Below are 19735 nucleotides of genomic sequence, written 5' to 3' on the forward strand. Positions count from 1 at the left end.
TCTTTTTCTGCACTTGCTTTTGATGTCAGCAGTGTAGCATGCAACTTCCTCAGTATGTTCAGGGAAAAAAAAATAATAAGAAAAAAAAAGTCCAGCTCCATCTGCAGAAACAAGTGAGCTGTCTAGTTCTAGTTCAGACAGACAGTCTTTAACTTCAGTAGTGTGTCCAGCTTCTGCTGTTTCTATCACAAGAGTTCTGATGATCTATTGCAAGGTTTTTGGCTAACTCCGGATTGTTCTCACTGGACCTGTCCTGTCCTGCTATCAGCTCTTGTCTCCTTTCTGTACTTTGTCCAAAACTTTGTGAAATTTAGCAGTTCCTTTTGTTAAGGAGTCTGCTAACTGACTCAGTTCTGTGGTGTGTTCAGCATAGGTAGCATGAATGTATTGTTTAAATTCAGTTATCTCCAGAATACAGTAGAGAGCTCATCTGAGCTGCTCTTTAGAGAGTTTCTGTACCAGTGAGTTGTATTTATTCCTTCACACAACTAGACACAAGAGGAAGTGTCTGTTTTCAGCACCTTTTAATTTTGTAGGTAGTGGCTGATCATCTGCCCAATAATGTCAAAAAAAGTAGTCAAGGGAGTGCAAAGAATGGAGATGTAGCCTAAATGCAGGTATTGTGCTGTTATCTCCTGCAGGCCAAGGTTAAGCAACTTCTTTAACTCCGCCAGTACAGAACCATAGATGAAGCCAGATGACCTTTAAAGGTTCTTTCCAACCCAAAGGATTCAAAATGTTGATGCCTGTGTGCTAATGCAAGGACCTTGACTGCTGTAATCACCTTGTCAGAGCTGAAATAGTTGTTCTGGTATAAAGTGTCTGTGAACCAGGCCTCCAAACTTCTGGACAAGTTGTACCATCCCACTCTTGGCATTCCCTTGCAATCAGCCCCCTGAAGTGGTCTCTATTTACAAAACAAGACTACAGCTCTCACAAAAGGCAACAACACGTGGCCAGAGCCACAATCCCTGCTGTTACCAGTTGCTCAGCTTTGGGATTTGTCTTCAAAACCAATTTAATCTCCTAAGTAACACCTTTTGCTTTGGCAAAAATTGTACCACCCTGGCATGTTTTGTGTTGTGGAGAATAGCCCTGGAGATACCCTCTGCTCCATGTGGTGCTGAGGAAATGACTAATTCTGATCGCTGCCTCTGTGGCCAAACTGCTGTGTCAGAGTGGATGCTTGGTTTGAATTCTGTTTTCTGACTTAATACAATTTTAATGACTTCCAGGAGAACTTTAGGGTTTGGTTTGCTTTGTTTTGCTTCCCTTCAGCATGTCTTAAAAGTAAGGGAGCTCCAGAGGTTTTGGGGGGTGCACTGCAGCTCAACCCCAGGCCAGGATGTGCCCTTAACCCAAAAGTCTGAAGTCTCTGGGTCTGCCTCTGTGCTACTGCTGCCTGTGCTCAGTGTATGTAGGGTAGGTGGTGACCACCCTGGCATTCATCACCCTGTGCTTTCGAACCTGTAAACACATTTCTGGCCTCAGGCAGCAGCACAGAACTCAGCAAAAATCTTGGTACAGAAGCTGAGAATTGCTCTTAATTGGTGAGGTCTTGTGAGATCCTTAATTTAATATGGCACAGATTTTAATTTATTGCAGTTTGTAAATATTTTTGTGCTTACAGTTAGTGGTTTTGAGCTTTAATTTATTGAAGTAGTCTCTTGGTTGGTACGTGTGTAGATAACATAAATATGCAGACTTGGTAAATCACAGTCACAAGAATAAATATTTAAGGAACTAGCATTTAAAGATTCAGAATCTATTCAGAGAGGCATAGGAGGATTGATGTCTTTGAGATTTTTTTTCCTTCTATAACATCATTTATTGCATAGGGATGGAGGCTGGTGCAGCATCAGCAGAGTGAAAATGTTTTGATGGTTTTCCTTCTACATGCTTTTGCATCTTTTGAGTACAGCCAAGGAGTTAAACTGTCTGCTTTGTGGTGCTGCTTACATTGGAGGTGATGGGGTGATGGTGTGGTGAGAGGTTTCAGTGTTAATTTGCAAGGGGTGGTAATAACTTTTGTGACCAAGACAGTTGAAGGGCTGGCTGGATGCTGACAAAATGTGACAGCAATAATGGTCTTTGTCTGTTCCTTCATGCAGGTCAGGCAGGCGTTAGGTGCAGATGCTACAAGAACTCCCCTTTATTCTTTTTTATAAAGTACAATACACCTATTTTTTTACTTAAATATTACTCTTTTTTTGCCCACTGTGTAGCTATTTATTAGTATTGAAGTTCAGCTCCTGACCCAAGGAAGCCAGGTGAAGCACTCCAGGCCGATGGCAAAACTGTTTCTTTTCCAGGGGCTTGAAGCGTTGAGTAGTAAAATATTTGAGAACCTGTGGTGCTGGAGCCTTCACTTTGGAGTGATTGGTTGTGAAGTCTGCTGCTTTCCTCCTTTAAAAGCCTTGCACAGCTGAAACAGAAGTACCTGCATTGCTGATGATGTTGAACACCCACCTTACTAAGATGCTGCTTTTTGCTCAGCACAGCAACCCTTGGCTGCTTCAGTGGTGCTGATGAGCACACTGGAAGAAACTTGCAGCCCTGGTGCAGGGGGACTGTGGCTGCCACTTCCATTGGCAGGTTGACTTAGGCTAAAAGTGCTTCAAAATGTTAGCCACTGCAAAGCTTACTTCAGCCTAACAGCATGGTACAGCTTTTATCACCAAGGTCTGGTTGCTGTGAATTTAAATGTTGCTGTCTCCAAAATGCTTGGGTTTGGGTATGAAGCCATGGGAAAGACTTCAGGCAGATTTCTCCCCTTACAGGCTAGCATGAGGCAAAAAAAATGTCCTCACTATTTACTGTCAGCAAGAAACAATTGTTTCAGAAAACTCTGCTCTTAAAAAGGAGAGATCAGATGATTATTAGAAGCATGACTGCACCTGGACAAACTGAAATGAATACAGGGTTAAGAGAGAGGTGAAGGAGTTTTCTTCCCCATCTTAACCTAAAGCTGCTGCTGTGTTAGGGCAGAACTTCAGAAGTAAGAGTTTCTCATTCTAAAGCAGTTAATTGACTCAGTGTGTTAACTTGCCACACCTCTGGTGGAGCAGCAGATAGAAACTTTCACAGAGGATACATCTTTTTATTTTGCAACACTTGGCCTAAGAGGGGATATTGGCTGTGGTGCTTCCCTGTGGGAAGGAGCTTCGAAGGGCACCTGTAGGCAGAGCAGTGCTCATACCTGTGCCACAGTGCCAGCAGGTGGAAGCAGGCTGTGAGTGCCTGTAGGGTCCCCTCTGTACTTCCTAAAGCACAGTATGCAGTGTGTTCCACTCTTCATGTGTGCCCCCCTGCACGAGGGTGCATCCAGCTCCCCAGGCCAGTGCTCTGCTGGAGCATCAGCAATCCCAGGTGGCTGCCTGGTGTCTGCTGTGGGGAATCTCCTCAATGCTGAAACTCTCCAGCTTCTTGGTACCCAAGTCAAAGTCTTCTCTTGAGTTACTTGTCCTTTAAAGGTTGCACGAACAATGTAAAGGAAAAAAAAAAACCACAACTGAAACCTTGGCTTAAGCTGTCTTTTAACAATGGATTGCACTTAGACGACGACTAAAGTAATGCTTTAGCTAATTGCTGCTTTTTATTTGCCTTTTAGCACAGATGCACTGAAAGCTTCCAGTGAAGGCCTCTCTGTAGTGTGCCTCTCTATTGTACCTGTAACGTTTGTGGGTGATAGTTCAAAAGGTGTTGTCTCCCCTTCTGAGCAGGTGTTGCTTTAACTTAACAGCCTGATTCTGAAGGCACAGTTCCTGAAGTCACAAACAGCTTTTCCAAGAGCAGAGCCTTCACTTTCCTGTCTGACTGCACCTAGCAGCAACAGCTCTTCCAGAGGCTGGGTTAGGGGGAATTGAAACCCCTAGGCAATGTTGCCACTGTTCCTAGGTGAAGATGCTTTCAAGAACTTGTCGTGGTGCCTGCCTTCTAGATGCCCACTGCACCTAGTACCACAGCCAGTAACCATCGAAATACAAATAGCCACTCAAATTTGCACAGAGCATAGATCCATTTATGAGCAGAAGAATTATTATGTGTAATGCCTTTGTCTTTCTGTTCTCAGTTTTTCCTTTTCTGAGGAAACAATACTATGTTGCATTGAAAAAAAAGCTTTAATAAAGATTTGTTTATATACTCCTTGGTGCTCTTTTTTTTTATTGTCATCTACTTGCTTGTTAAGACTCCTGCTAACTTGATTTTCATAGAGATTTTTATTCTGTGAGCCAGAATTTTCTTGAGCTTTGTTTTGTTTTGTTTATTGGACTGCTGCAGAGGGCCCTGAACCTGACTTGCAGCTGGCCAGACAAAAAGAACCTGCTGATTTTGAACACAGTACAGCCCAGCCAGGTAAACATGGTGAGTTCAGCTGTCACAGAAACCGGTCTCTGGTCTGCATCTTGCTGCTTGTGCCACCCAGCTTCTGGCACATGGGTTGGCTGTCATCCAGACAGCCTGGTACGCTGTGAAACAAACACTCTAAAGCCACTGGTAAAATTATTCAGGTTAAAAAACCCTCCAGAATGGTGTGGTTCTGTTCCTTAATGAATCCAGTGGGGAAAAAAAAAAAAACAAAATACAAAAAAACAACAAACCACCAGCACCAATATGAAACTGCCAGTGAGCTTTTCCACAGCTCTGTCTTAAAGGAGTGCTGGTTTAAGAAACCCAACTTAACTCTTTTTGGCACAGATTATCATCAGGCTTCCAACGTGGTGGCCCTTCAGCATGTACTTCCACTTCATGTCACAGATTTCACAGAATGTTAGGGGTTGGAAGGGACCTCAAAAGCTCATCCAGTCCAACGCCCCTGCCAGAGCAGGAGCACCTACAGCAGATCACACAGGAACACAGCCAGGTGGGTTTTGAATAGCTCCAGTGAGGGAGACTCCATACCTCCCTGGGCAGCCTGTTCCAGTGTTCTGTCACCCTCAAGTGAAAAAAACTTTTCCGTATGTTCACCTGGAACCCCTTCTGCTCCAGCTTGTACCCATTGCCCCTTGTCCTGTCATTGGGCATCCCTGAGCAGAGCCTGGCTCCATCCTCCTGACACTCACCCCGTGCATATTTATAAACCTTAATGAGGTCACCCCTCAGGCTCCTCCTCTCCGAGCTAAAGAGCCCCAGCTCCCTCAGCCTCTCCTCATAAGGGAGATGTTCCACTCCTTTAATCATCTTTGTTGGTCTGAGCTAGACTCTTCCAAGCAGTTCCCTGTCCAGAAGTGCACACAATATTCCAGATGCAGGCTCACCAGGGCAGAGTAGAGAGGGAGGAGGATCTCTATCTACTAGCCCCACTCCTAATAGACTCCAGGATGCCATTGGCCTTCTTGGCTAATTTCCATCTTGTCTTACCCCATATTTGTGTTCCTGGTTTTTAGCTTATTTCAGCCCTGAGCAGTCTCACATCTGTGCAGGTAAGCAAGAATGTAGGCAAAAAATGCCATTCCCCATTTACAGCAGTGACTTTATTATGAGAAATGAGCAGTGAGCTCATGGCTTACAGGTGTATGGCACATGAGCCATTGGTTCAATAAGGAACCTGAGCTTGCATGAAACATTTGCAGTCAAATCCTTTTTGGATGCAAAGGCTTTTTTGGGAACTCAGGCAAATTCTTCAGAATCCTTCTACAGTTACCTGTACAGAATTTCTTCAGAGTAAAATAACTTGTATAGAAAAATAGGATAGTCTGTCATTGTTACAGTCAAACATTTGATTGTTGAGTCAGTGTTTCATAAAATACCATAACCCCCCACAGTAAACCCCAAGAATTTGCTTTATAAAAACTTACATTCTTTTGCATATAGAATTCCTGGTTTGAAGAACCACATTTCTGCAGGAAGGGATTTGCCTTGCCCATGCCATTCTTGACCTTACTGGAGCATTCCAAGCAGAATGGTCATTAAGACCAAGAGATGCAGAGTTGGTTTGGCTGCAGCTGACAAAACCTGTTCCAGCTCTTGGTAGAGGGGGATTTTGGGACATGAAGCAGCTTTTGGTCTGACTGAGACTTCTGAGAAGGAGAAGTCCTGTCTCACAGCACTGAAGTTGCCAGTGTTGTCAGGTATTTCCACTGTCTTCAGCATGGATCTAAAGCCTGGCACAGTAGCCTAGGAGAAGACACAAAAGCTTTCTCACTTGGTTGGAAACAGTGAGGTTAGCTCTCAGTCATTCTCTAATGGACTTATTTATACTCACAGTGCATAGGGAAAGGGCTCTAAACATGTTTGAGAGCACACCATGAGAGGAGAGTAAAGTTTTCACACAATAGTGGTAAGACAACCCCCCCAAAAATGGAGATAGAAAGAGTAATAGGATATTTATTTATAATATTAAGCACAAGGCCTTGGCTGGCAGCAGGCAGAGCCTATTCTGCATAGATGTTCTCTAGTGCCAGCTACTGACAGTCACCACAGAGAAGTTGTTTTGACCCAAAGACATAACTGAGGCTGTTGTCAGCCTCTCACTGCCTGGGGCTATGTGGATCCCAGCTTCCACCTCCTCACCCTACAAGAACTCTGCACGTTGTTTCAAACACCTCAAGCTAGTGTCACCGAGGTCCAGACACTCATCCCAGCTGGCTCCCCCAGTGCTTATCTCTAGACATTCTGAAGACTTCATGATTTTACTGTGTCAAAACATTTCACAGAATCACAGAAACATTCAGGTTGGAAAAGCCCCTCAGGAGCACCAAGTCCAACCCACAACCCTACTCTACAAGGCTCACCCCTAAACCACAGCCCCAAGCACCACAGCCAAACCACCTTCAAACACAGCCAGGCTTGGGCACTCCACCACCTCCCTGCCCAGCACATTCCAATCCCTCACCACTCTTGCTCTGACAAAAGGTTTCCTACTGTCCAGTCTAAACCTACCCAGTGGCAGCTTGAGGCCATTCCCTCTTCTTCTATCACTAATGACCTGGGAGAAGAGATCAGCACCAACCTCTCCACAACCTCCTTTCAGGGAGTTGTAGAGAGCCAGGAGGTCTCCCCTCAGCCTCCTCTCTTTCACACTAACCATCCCCAGCTCCTTCAGTCTCTCTTCATCAGATTTCTTCTCCAGGCCCTTCCCAGCTTCCTTGCCCTCCTCTGCCCTGGCTCCAGCACCTCCACATCTCTCTTGGATCGAGGTGCCCAAAACGACACAACACTCCAGGTGTGGCCTCACCAGAGCTGAGTAGAAGGGGACAATCCCCTCCCTACTCCTTCCTTTCTACTGACTCAAGACATTTTCTTTTAAATCTACTAAAGAGCCTTAGAGATCCTGTATGTTGACTTGAGCAAGCTCAGTTCACTGGTCTATAAGGATGCAATCTCACTGTGCTCAGGAACTCAATGTAATTAGAAGCAATAATACAGTAAGGCTGCACAGAATCACAGAATTGTCAGGGTTGGAAGGGACCTCAAGGATCATCCAGTTCCAACCCCCCTGCCATGGGCAGGGACACTTCCCACTAGATCAGGCTGCCCAGAACCACATCCAGCCTGGCCTGAAAAACTTCCAGAGATGGGGCACACTTACATTGATCACGTACGTCCCAGGCAGAAGGAGAAGGAAGTACTCCCCCTGCTCATTTGTTCTGTAGGGACAGATGTGAGGCCTTCCTTTGGCTTCCACAACAGCGTTGGGAATAGGATTCCCATTCTTATCAGTAACTTGACCCTTGACACCTATGAAAAAGGAAGAGGAAAGAAAGATCACAACCTGTAACCACGGTGAGCATCCTTCTCTGAGAAAGGCTCCTTCTTTCCAGATGCACTCAGAGGCTGCTTCACTGCTTCTATCACTTCTGCCTTACTGAAGGAAGTTAAAATACAAAATCCTTTGTTGTTGTCATTAATAGCTTACCCTCACATTCAGTTAGAAAGCAGAACTATAATCTCTGCTTCCTAATCTCACTGGCAGAGAGCATCAGGTATAATTTACTGTATGTGGGCTGAGAGCTTCACTACTGGTTTGGGGATTTTTTTTTTTGGGGGGGTCCTTTTTTTTTTTATATTTAAATTTAAAATAATTCAGCCTCTTCTCTAGTACTTCCCAATGGCAGAATACCAACAGTGTCTCCTTATGAAGTCGTTTCCCCTAAACCCTCACACACCATCTTCAAGGCAGCCCTGGCATTAAGTGAAGATAAGACAGCAGCCAGACACTCTGGGCAGTATAACACAAGATGAGCAAAAGGATTTGTGTGAACTCTTCAAACTCATTGTGAAGTACCACTGCTTCACTAAGCAGCAGCTCCCTTCCAGTCCAGGATAATTAAGGGACTGGAGCATGTGCCCTATGAGGAGAGGCTGAGAGCCCTGGGGCTGTTTAGTGTGGAGAAGAGAAGGCTGAGAGGGGATTTAATAAATGCTTATAAATATCTGAAGGCTGAGTGTCAAGAGGGAGGGGACAGGCTCTGCTCAGTTGCACCCTGGGATAGGACAAGAGGTAATGGATATAAACTCCAGCACAGGAGGTTCCACCTCAACATCAGAAAGAACTTTGTCACTGGGAGGGTCCCAGAGCCCTGGAGCAGGCTGCCCAGAGAGGTTGTGGAGTCTCCTTCTCTGGAGCCTTTCCAGCCCTGTCTGGATGTGTTCCTGTGTGACCTGTGCTGGATTCTCTGGTCCTGCTCTGGCAGGGGGGTTGGACTGGATGATCTTCAAAGGTCCCTTCCAACCCCTGACATCCTGGGATGCTATGATCCTGTGATGATCCAGCTGTGGAGTCAAGATCACCTCTCAGAAAGCCTTGCAAAAATACCAAGTCCAAGCAGCAAAGACCCATGGTGCATTGTGCCTAGGAAATTTTTCACAGCCTGAGTAGAAAGTGGTAGAATGTAAACAAATTACCATTGGATGTAAAGGTAATTAATTATAAGGTCTAAATAACCTCATGGGTTTGGTAACTAACATAAAGTTTTATATGAACTAACTCTCTTTTTGGCTTTTTTGCTCTAGCAGATACCATCTGGTGGCTTTTGCTTGGCTGTTGCTGACTTTGGCTGTGTTCTTGTCCTGGCTAAGTACTAACAAGCTACTCCCTGCTCTTCTCTTTTCTCTTCTCCCTTGTATGAGGATGGGGAGAAGGGGTAAGGGAGTTGGGAAGGGGAGGCTGTTGGTAGCCCCCTGGTTTTGTCTGTGGGGGTTCTTGTGTTGTTTATAAATTGTAAATATATGGAAATGTTGTAGATTTTGTACATATTCATTGTATTCCATATTTCTATAATTGTAGACTTGCTTCATTTGCTTTCCAACTGGCAATTTTACAGTCTGGCAATTTTATTTTGGGGGATAATTCTCTCAAATTAGTTGGGGGTACTTTCAACCCACCACACATGCAAGTTCTCATCCCTCTCCTTGTAGCACTTGCTGTTCACAGTCTCACAGTCTCACAGTATATCAGAGGTAGGAAGGGACCTCAAGAGATCATCAGGTCCAACCCCCCTGCCAGAGCAGCATCACCCAGGGGAGTCCACACAGGAATGCATCCAGGTGGGGCTGGAAAGTCTCCAGAGAAGGAGACTCCACAACCTCTCTGGGCAGCCTGCTCCAGGGCTCTGTCACCCTCACTGGAAAGAAGTTTCTCCTCATGTGGAGCTGAAACCTTCTCTGTTCAAGTTTGTCTCCATTGTTCCTTGGCTTATCACTGTGCACCACCCAAAAGAGCCTGGCCCCCTCCACTTGACCCCCACCCCTCAGCTCTTGAGAGACATTGATCAGATCCCCTCTCAGCCTTCTCTTCTCCACACTAAACAGCCCCAGGGCTCTCAGTCTCTCTTCCCAGGGGAGATGCTCAAGTCCCTTAAGCATCCTCCTGGCTCCCCCTTGGACTCTCTCCAGCAGGTCTCTGTCTCTCTTCAACTGGGGAGCCCCAAACTGGACACAGGATTGCAGCTGTGGTCTCAGCAGGGCAGAGTAGAGAGGTAGAAGAACTTCTCTAGACCTGCTGGACAGAAGCAGTAACTCCCAAGATTGTGACAGAGCTCCTCACCTGTGAGCTCTTCAGCAGCCTGGACCAGCATCAGAGTTTCCACTTTTCCCACCAGCTTTAGCTCCATTCCCCACCTGCATACCCACCTAGATGCACTTGTTTTATGTATTCGATCAGTGCAGCTTTGTTGTCTCTCCAGAACTTTTCCAGCTGGTCTTCTGGAGGATATTTACAGCATGACAGCTCCAATGTGATTTCAAAACATTGTCCCCAGACATAGTTGTAATCTTGCATTCCACCTTAAAAGTCAAATAAAACAAAGCACTGTTCAACTGCAAAGAAGCACTGAGTTCAAGCTAGAAGAAAAATAGGGGAGTTAAAATATTGGCACTTACATCACACTTGTAAGAAAAGTAAATCATGGAATTGTCATGGATGGAAGGGACCTCAAGGATCAGCCAGTTCCAACCCCCCTGCCATGGGCAGGGACACCTCACACTACATCAGATTGCCCAGAGCCACATCCAGCCTGGTTTTAAAACCCTTCAGGGATGGATCTTCCACCACCTCCCTGGGCAACCTGTTCCAGTGTCTCACCACCCTCATGGTGAAGAACTCCTTCCTAACATCTAATCTAAATCTCCCCTCCTCCACCTTGGATCCATTCCCCCAGTCCTATCACTCCCTGACACCCTAAAAAGTCCCTCCCCAGCTTTCTTGTAGCCCCCTTTCAGATACTGGAAGGCCACAAGAAGGTCTCCTTGGAGCCTTCTCCTCAAATCAGATAAATTATTCATCAATGCCACACTTGGATTTGCTGCCTCCTGTGGAAAACCAATTTAATTACTCCAGTTACACATAGAGTGCTGCTTTCTAAGGCAGGGTGGCACTTTGGAAATGATGAATACTATGGCTGAAGAAGGGAGGGCCTTGGATTTAAACTCATTCAGGCACTCCCAACTATAAATATGGGCAGATAAATTCACAGGCTGGCACTGTTTGCCACTGCCAAAGGCATCTTAAGAGCCTTTTAAGGCTTTGAATTCAGACTGTGAAAGCAACAGGCAGTGGCACAGTACACAGGGCTCAGACTCGATTTAGCTACACATAGAATCATGGAATCATAGAATGGGCTGGGTTGGAAGGGACCTCTAAAGGTCATCCAGCCCAACCCCCTCTGCAGTCAGCAGGGACATCCCCAACTAGATCAGGTTGTCCAGCCTCACCTTGAATATATCCAGGGATGGGGCCCCAACCACCTCCTTGGGCAACCTGTTCCAGTATTCCACTACCCTCACAGCATAAACAAGAATATTGCTTTTGGTGATCAGTCATTGGAAAAAAGATGATACATGAACAGAAGACCATTTTATCTCCCTGAAAGGACCAGACCTTTGAGCCACACCAGTGCCTGCACACAGTGTAATCTATACAGCTCTGCAGGCCTTAGGAAAGGGCTCAGAAGCAGCCAGACAGCAGAGACTGGTGGCTTGTGTAACTCCTAAATGTGAGAGTCTGCAAACACTCAGGTCCTGCTCAGACTATCTGCTTCAAGGCATTTGCTTACTCCCCTCATGAACCCCTTCCTCTGGTCAAAATCACAGCCCTTTGATCATCAAAGATGCCAGGAGAAAGTCAGAAGGTCATATCTGAAGCAACTGAAAAAATGATAACTGAGATTCTTACCTTCCAGCTGGTACCAAGAGTACCCATTGGTAATGCCTTCTGGGAAGGTCTGTCTGTTGTCACAGCCAGTCCCTTTGTACATGCTGGCATGGTTGAAAGAGTAGGTTTTTGCCAGGTGAATAAAGACATCATCATCTGGAGACCTGCTATAGCCTTTTGAAGAGCCTGTAACTGCAGAATAAAGAGAGCCAGCATGTACCTCCCATTCCTGGTGAAAGCTACAGTGCTGAATCAGAGAATTGCCAGGGTTGGAAGGGACCTCAAGGATCATCCAGTTCCAACCCCCCTGCCATGGCCAGGGACACCTCACACTACAGCAGGTTGCTCACAGCCACATCCAGCCTGGCTGCAAAAACCTCCAGGGATGAGGCTTCCACCACCTCCCTGGGCAACCTGTGCCAGTGTCTCACCACCCTCAGGGTGAAGAATTTCTTCCTAACATCCAATCTGAATCTACCCATTGGATGTTAGGAAGAAATTCTTCACCCTGAGGGTGGTGAGACACAAACTTCCCCCAAACAGCTGTACCAGGCAGGGAATTTTGATGGGGTTTATCAAAGTCTGACTTATCCCAAATAAAAACCTGGAAAAAATCTTGCAGAAAGTCTTACAAATGTTGCTGTTCACAGGCTCACAGGATGTTAGGGGTTGGAAGGGACCTCTGGAGGTCTTCAAGTCCAATTCCCCTGCCAGAGCAGGACCAGAGAATCCAGCACAGGTCACACAGGAACACATCCAGACAGGGCTGGAAAGGCTCCAGAGAAGGAGACTCCACAACCTCTCTGGGCAGCCTGTTCCAGGGCTCTGGGACCCTTACAGTGAAGAAGTTCCTCCTCATGTTGAGGTGGAACCTCCTGTGCTGGAGTTTCCATCCCTTGCTCCTTGTCCTATCCCAGGGCACAAGTGAGCAGAGGCTGTCCCTGTCCCTTTCTTCTTGACCCCCAGCCCTCAGCTATTGATAGACATTGATCAGATCCCCTCTCAGTCTTCTCCTCTCCACACTAACCAGCCCCAGGGCTCTCAGCCTCTCCTGCCCAGGCAGTGCTCCAGTCCCTTCAGCATCCTTGGAGCCCTCCCTTGGACTCTCTCCAGCAGATCCCTGTCCCTGAGGTTCCTAAAGTAAATCAGCTGTGGAGAAGAGAGTTCATGGCTTGCTTACCTGAGTTACCATTATCAAAGGTATAACTGGCAACCAGGGCACCCCCATGCAAGTTTGCTGAAAGAACAAAGGTCTCATTTTTGATCCAGTTCATGACTGCTTGAGTCTCTGGCTGGATGTTAGCACTGTTGCTGTCAAAGGCATCAGGAAAATTCCGGTTCAGATCTTCTCCATTCTTGTTGTACCTTGGCAAGAGAGAAGGCATGCCCATTAACATTTTGCCTGTAAGCACTTCCACATCACCAGCCTCCCAGCACTTAAGGTCTGTGGCATGCTAGTGCCTTCAGGAGACAGGCAAGGTGACCACTACAAACCAGGTCAAGCATTGAGCAGATGGAACTTCTGTTCACTTTCTAGCAGCACTGCAATTTCCACAGGATACAACCAAACAATTCTAGAGCACTCCAGGTAGAAACAGCAAATAGTATTTAACAGGCTTATGGCATGCAGCCACCTACACAAGCTAGAACCACCTAAGCCAGATAAAAATGATGTTGTCTCTCTTGACTTTCTGTGTTTTTCTCACTTGTATAGAAGATCAAGGTAACTACTGGATGGCTGTGTCCCTTGTACTGCTGTCTCTGTGGACACTGAGCAGAAAGTGTGGCTCTAACATATGATGGATTCTCTTCTCCCTGCACATGAAGGTCCAGCCTGTGCAGATGTTTTCTTCCTTTTTCTCTCAGGTCAGCAGAGGGAGCATTTAGCCTTAGCTCCACTAGTTTTTACCTCAGTTAAACTAACTGTGTATTTGACAGTGAGGGGATGAGAAATCATAGGATCATAGGATGTTAGGGGTTGGAAGGGACCTCTGGAGGTCTTCAAATCTGACCCCCCTGCCACAGCAGGACCATATAACCATATAATCCAGCACAGGTCACACAGGAATGCATCCAGACAGGGCTGGAAAGGCTCCGGAGAAGGAGACTCCACAACCTCTCTGGGCAGCCTGCTCTGGTGATCTGTCACCCTTACAGCAAAGAAGTTCTTCCTCATGTTGAGGTGGAACTTCCTGTGTTGTAGTTTCCTTCCATTGCCCCTTGTCCTATCCCAGGGCACAAGTGAGCAGAGGCTGTCCCTGTCCCTTCCTTCCTGACCTCCAGCCCTCAGCTATTGATAGACATTGATCAGATCCCCTCTCAGTCTTCTCTCCAGTCTAACCAGCCCCAGGGCTCTCAGCCTCTCCTCACCAGGCAGTGCTCCAGTCCCTTCATCATCCTTGTAGCCCTCCCTTGGACTCTCTCCAGTAGATCCCTGTCCCTCTTGAACTGGGGAGCCCAGCACTGGATGCAATATTCCAGGTGGGGCCTCACTAGGGCAGAGTAGAGGGGGAGGAGAACCTCCCTGGATCTGCTGGACACACTCCTCTGAATGCAGCCCAGGATCCCATTGGCACCTCCATAAAAGTCTCATCTATTTACTAAGGAATAAATTTCTCTCCTAATAAAAAGAAAGGCCTGCACTGGTCACCCCAAGAGCTAAACTACATTTTCACTCCCTTCTGAGGTTGCCATGGCCAGAGATCTAAGGAAACTTCTAGCTCATGAGTTTGCTTTTTCTGCGTATTCCAACTTGTCCCTCTGCATTTCTTCCCATTCTCTCACTCTCCCTTCTTCTTCCCTCTTCTAGCTTCTAGTTAAATTTTTCCTCCCCCCCTTTTGGGTCTCTTGCAAGAGTTACATTAAGGAATGTAAAAGTAGCACAGGATGCAATGCCAGGTTACATTTCCTTCTGCTATTAGCACAGCATCTATTACAGCTAGCTCTGCTTGTGTCACTCCTCCCTCTTACTACATCTGCATTCATCATGTTCTGTAAACACATTTCTAGAAGTCCATTCAACAAGCTCAGACACACCTTTTTCTCACAAAGAATAGTTACAGGGTTCTCCAATTGAAATAGATCCTTGTGGGTGGAATTTTCCTTCTTTTTCTTGGTAGCATCATAGAATGGCCTGGGTTGGAAGGGACCACTGAAAGTAATCCAGTCCAACCCCCTCTGCAGTCAGCAGGGGCATCCTCAACTAGATCAGGCTGCCCAGAGCCCTGCCAAGTCTCACTTTGAATATTTCCAGGGATGGGGCCCCAACCACCTCCCTGGGCAACCTGTTCCAGTGTTCCATCCTAAAGGTCTAAATAAGTGTTTCCCTTTGCAGTCAAGTTCTCCTGCCTCAAAGCTTAGGTCATTACACCATTCTGACCAACTTTCTTTAGCTGCACCCCATATAAACACCAGCCTGACTCACCCTCCCAAAAACTCCATGCTGTAACAGCCAAAATTAGCTCTAACACATCCTCTAGGCTGTCCTCTCCACCAAGTATGATTCAGCCTCTCGGTTATCTCCCACTATTAATCCCCACCCATTTCCTTTACCTGCAGCCACCCTCCTCAGCCACCCTTACCTTCCTCGTGTATAATAACAATCAGGCACTTTGGTAGCTTCGAATCCATCAGGATTCATTGTTGGCATGATGTGAATCCGGGTGTTGTTGAGTAACTGGGTAATGGCTGGGTCACGTCTGTAGCTGGTCACCAGGAAGTCTATCAAATGCAGCAGGATTTCTCTCCCAACTGTCTGTAGTATAAAGAAGCACAAACTGGATTTTAAGTCTGCTGTGGAAGAGCATCAACACCAAAAAAAAAAAAAGCCCCAAACAAATAAACAAACAAACAAAAAAACCAAAACAAACAACAAACCCCCCAAACAAACCAAACCTGCTCTCTTGCACTTACAGCTATTTCTTACTGGATTACACAGACACCCAAGAGCATTGTGGTCAACACCATTTCACACTCTCCCATAAAGTCCTTTAATAGACAGGAGGAGTCACTGGAGGGCTTTCACAAGGGTTTTCAACCTAGATCAGCCAGAGCTTTGTCTATAATGGGAAACTGACTGTGTCAGCTGCATAGCTGAAATCCTGCAGGGATAAGGCAGCTCCTTATCAAAACCTAAAACTGTGTCAGCTGCCTGTTAAGGACCACGTGGGCCTGGAAATGCACCAGGGTGTTATCTCGGATGCTCTGCAGAGTCAGCTCTGTGCAGATCCCCAGGGACCCTGGGCCCTGAACGTGGCAGTGCTGTGCATCGCCTCCATGGTGCTATGGAGCAAGCAGGACTTTTATTTCTTGTTGATCCCCTTTTATGGGAAGTCAGCTTTAACACAGGATCAAGAGAGGCCCCATGCTCTGGCAGGGGGGTTGGACTGGATGACCTCTGGAGGTCCCTTCCAATCCCTCACATCCTGTGATCCTGTGACACTTCTGTTACATTCTCTGTCGCTTTGCTTTGTTTTAATGCCATGAACACAGGCACTGAGGAATTCAAGTAGGTAAATATAAGTAAGTCCTCAGAAAAACAGATGGAAGGACATTTCTGTGCAGCCTTTGGATCAAGGAAAGGCAGTGGCAGAGAACAAGCTGAACACATTTTTCTTCCTGTAAGCTTGTATAGGTTGTGAAAGCTGGCAGGACATCTCCCTTTAATCTGCTCTATCAGATTTCAGGCAAAATAGTGGCAAGTTCCAGCAAGTGAAGAACAATCCTGTTCTACCTTGGAAACCAACTAGTGCAGTGTTCTTTCACTGGACCATACTTTCCAGGAGCACTTTCTATAGCACTCTGAGCCATGCCTCAAGGGTGCTGTAGGGCTCCCAAGCCCTGGCTGGGAGGGGAACAAATCAAGACTTGCAACTGGATGTACTCTGGAGGTAATTTATCTCCAAGAACCAAGCCTGCTAAATCACTGCAAGCTCTACTTCAGAGCTACAGCATCTCAGTATCATTTAGAATGAGTCTTGCCCCACTAAAATGGAAATTTTATTGCAGGGAATAATTTTTTTATTTCTAAAGTGAGGAGTGTGGAGTGGCACTGCTGGATGCACCTAGCATCACAGATAAACAGCTTCTTGCTTTTAGACTTGTTCAGACTGAGGCAAGAGGCAGGTGAAATCAGGCAGGGCACAAGGAATGCTTCTCCACAGCTACCTTCTGCACAAATATGTTGCTGAATTTTCACATTGGTGCATTTTCAGTGACAAATGCTGCTTTGGGTGTTAAGGTACACAGAAACACAGACATCACCCAGCAGGAGCTCTGTCTGCAGAAGCTGGGTTGGTACATGACAGGGCAAGGAGGGCTGAGTGTCCAATGACAGGACAAGGGGCAATGGGTGGATGTTGAGGCATAGAAACGTGAGGAAAAATGTTTTCCCTGTGAGGGTGCCAGAAGACTGGAAGAGGCTGCCCAGGGGGGTTGTGGAGTCTCCCTCTCTGGAGATATTCCAAACCTGCCTGGCTGTGTTCCTGTGTGATCTGCTCTGGGTGCTCCTGCTCTGGCAGGGGGTTGGACTGGATGAGCTTTGGAGGTCCCTTCCAGCCCCTAACATTCTGTGAATCTGTGAGAGTAACTGCTGTTCAGGATGGGAGCTAGCCAGGTCTTGCCAGTTAGCTGGCAAGTGCTGTTTACTGCAGGAGAAACAAATAAACAACTGTAGCTCCAAAAAACTCTGCTAAGATGCAGGTGACACCATTTTAAGTGCCATACTTGAAGGCAGCCATGGTCTCTGAGCTGGTAATCAATTCTGGGAAAAAGAATGATCTCCTCACACCCTGCCCTCCAGCAGACTTGTTCCTAAGCTTCTGAGCCCCTGCCTGTCAACTCCCACTGATCTCCTGCAAGCCACCATCCAGTGACCTGCCAGGGGAAGCTGCATTACATCAAAGGATATAGTCTGGCAGTTAATATGTGGTTCCTCTACTAGACATTACAGCAAATGGGTTTTGACAAGGCGGAGGGGGAAATAGCTCTCTGGAGATATTCCAAACCTGCCTGGATGCATTCCTGTGTGATCTGCTCTAGGTGATCCTGCTCTGGCAGGGGGATTGGACTGGATGAGCTTTGGAGGTCCCTTCCAGCCCCTAACATTCTGTGATTCTGTGAAAATACCTAATCTCCTGTGTTGCCAGTAGGTTTCAGAACAGCACCTGAGTACCTGAAAGCAGACTGCTCTGCAGGTTTGATACATTTACTCACAAAATTTAAGAAGGGATGCAACAGAACCTGTCTTGTACTGGCAGCTCAGCTCCAGCTCTGGGTGATAGACATCTTGGGAAGCACACAGAGAAGGAAGAAAAAGGAGAGAAGTCAGCCAAGTCATGGCCCTGGGCATGAGAGATAAAGCAAGCAGACTCGGAAGCAGCAAGAATGGCCCTGCCACAGAGACAGCCTAACACAGACAAGACTGGACTGCTCTCTGGAGAAGCTGGAAAAGTGCCTTTGCTCCTACTGTACTTTTTTTTTTTTTCAGTGCCTGAGAAAAAGACATCAAGAAAAGAAAGAGTTGGGAAGTAGGACCAGGAAGGGTGAAAAAAGATAAAGAGAAGGAACAAGAGAAGGTGGTGGAAAAGAGCAATGTTTACCAGAGGGACCTGGACAGGCTGGAGAGGTGGGCACAAGCCAGCCTCAGGAGGTTCAACAAGACCAAGTGCAAGGTCCTGTTTCCAGGCAATCCCAAGCACAAATCCAGGCTGGGCAGGGACTGGCTGGAGAGCAGCCCTGAGGAGAGGCACTTGGGGGTGCTGGGGGATGAGAAGCTCAACAGGAGCCAGCAGTGAGCACTTGCAGCCCAGAGAGCCAAGCAGAGCCTGGGCTGCAGCAACAGAAGTGTGGCCAGCAGGGCCAGGGAGGGGATTCTCCCCCTCTGCTCCACTCTGCTGAGACCACACCTGGAGTACTGCATCCAGTTCTGGAGCCCCTATTACAAGAGGGATATGGACATGCTGGAAGGTGTCCAGAGAAGGGCCACGAGGATGAGCAGAGGGCTGGAGCTGCTCTGCTATGAGGACAGACTGAGAGAGTTGGGGCTGTTCAGTCTGGAGAAGACAAGGCTCTGAGGAGACCTTCTTGTGGCCTTCCAGTATCTGAAGGGGGCTACAAGAAAGCTGGGGAGGGACTTTTTAGGATATCATCAGTGATAAGGTTGGGGGGAATGGAACAAAGCTGGAAGTGGGGAGATTCAGACTGGAGGTGAGGAAGTTCTTCCCCATGAGAGTGGTGAGACCCTGGAATGGGTTGTCCAGGGAGGTGGTGGAAGCCTCATCCCTGGAGGTGTTTAAGGCCAGGCTGGATGAGGCTCTGGCCAGCCTGCTGTAGTGTGAGGTGTCCCTGCCCATGGCAGGGGGGTTGGAACTGGATGATCCTTGAGGTCCCTTCCAACCCTGACTGATTCTAGGATTCTAGGAATGGAAGGTGACCAGTTTTTCACAGCCAACAGTCTTGCACTTCAAAGATATGCTTATGTTTTAAAAACTAGCTCTACTTTACAGGATTTCTTGTGTAACTGTTGTTGTATCCAAGTGCATTCATCAATTCAGCTAACCTCTAGCACAGAGAGTTGGTGGTTTGAGCAGTCTTTGCGGGGAGAGAGTGTATTTATTACCTCTTTGTTTTGGTGGGAGGACAGAAGGGTGATTTTGTTTTGGTGCAGAGCACCCTACATGTCTTGAGAAAGGACATCTGGAGGTGTCTGAGGGAAAGGAAAGGGAAAAATTTGTTTCTAGGGAAGCATAACTGAACTTTTGATCGAGCCCTTGGAAGATATCTACTGTCCAACCAAGCTTTACTCTGTTCCTAGAGAGGTCAAGCAGCACCTGGGAAGAGAAGTTATGAAGAACTGATTTGTACTTTACAGCTTCAAATAGAATCATAGAATGGTCTGGGTTGGAAGGGACCTCCAAAGTCATCCAGTTCAAAGCATCTGGACACAGTGCAGGTAGGCTACTGACAGGGAAGTCAAGGACAGACACCTTAACCTGCCTCTAGTCTGATGTGAAGATGCAGAGAGCAGGGGACAGGCTTTGTGTGCTCTGAGAAGACATGATGAATATTTGGTTTTAATGGCAGCATCCCAGATGCAATGCCCAGGTGCATTGTTTTGCTGTAGCTCAGGTGAGGAGAACCCTT

The 19735-nt window shown here is 46.9% G+C and overlaps 1 protein-coding gene across 1 annotated transcript in view; it reads right to left on the reverse strand.

The window, feature by feature from the left end:
* Positions 1-5880: 5880 nt before the first annotated feature.
* The window catches only part of CPM (carboxypeptidase M), a 56567-nt gene continuing 42712 nt past the window's right edge, over positions 5881-19735 (reverse strand). The window contains exons 4-9 of the mRNA XM_054399792.1: positions 15175-15347; positions 12774-12958; positions 11615-11785; positions 10075-10227; positions 7532-7680; positions 5881-6117 (exon numbers count right to left, since the gene is read on the reverse strand). Coding sequence (XP_054255767.1) covers positions 5881-6117; positions 7532-7680; positions 10075-10227; positions 11615-11785; positions 12774-12958; positions 15175-15347 — 1068 coding nt within the window. The remainder of the gene's footprint in view (positions 6118-7531; positions 7681-10074; positions 10228-11614; positions 11786-12773; positions 12959-15174; positions 15348-19735) is intronic.

This window comes from Indicator indicator, chromosome 3 (assembly GCF_027791375.1).
Source record: "Indicator indicator isolate 239-I01 chromosome 3, UM_Iind_1.1, whole genome shotgun sequence".
NCBI classification, from domain to species: domain Eukaryota; kingdom Metazoa; phylum Chordata; class Aves; order Piciformes; family Indicatoridae; genus Indicator; species Indicator indicator.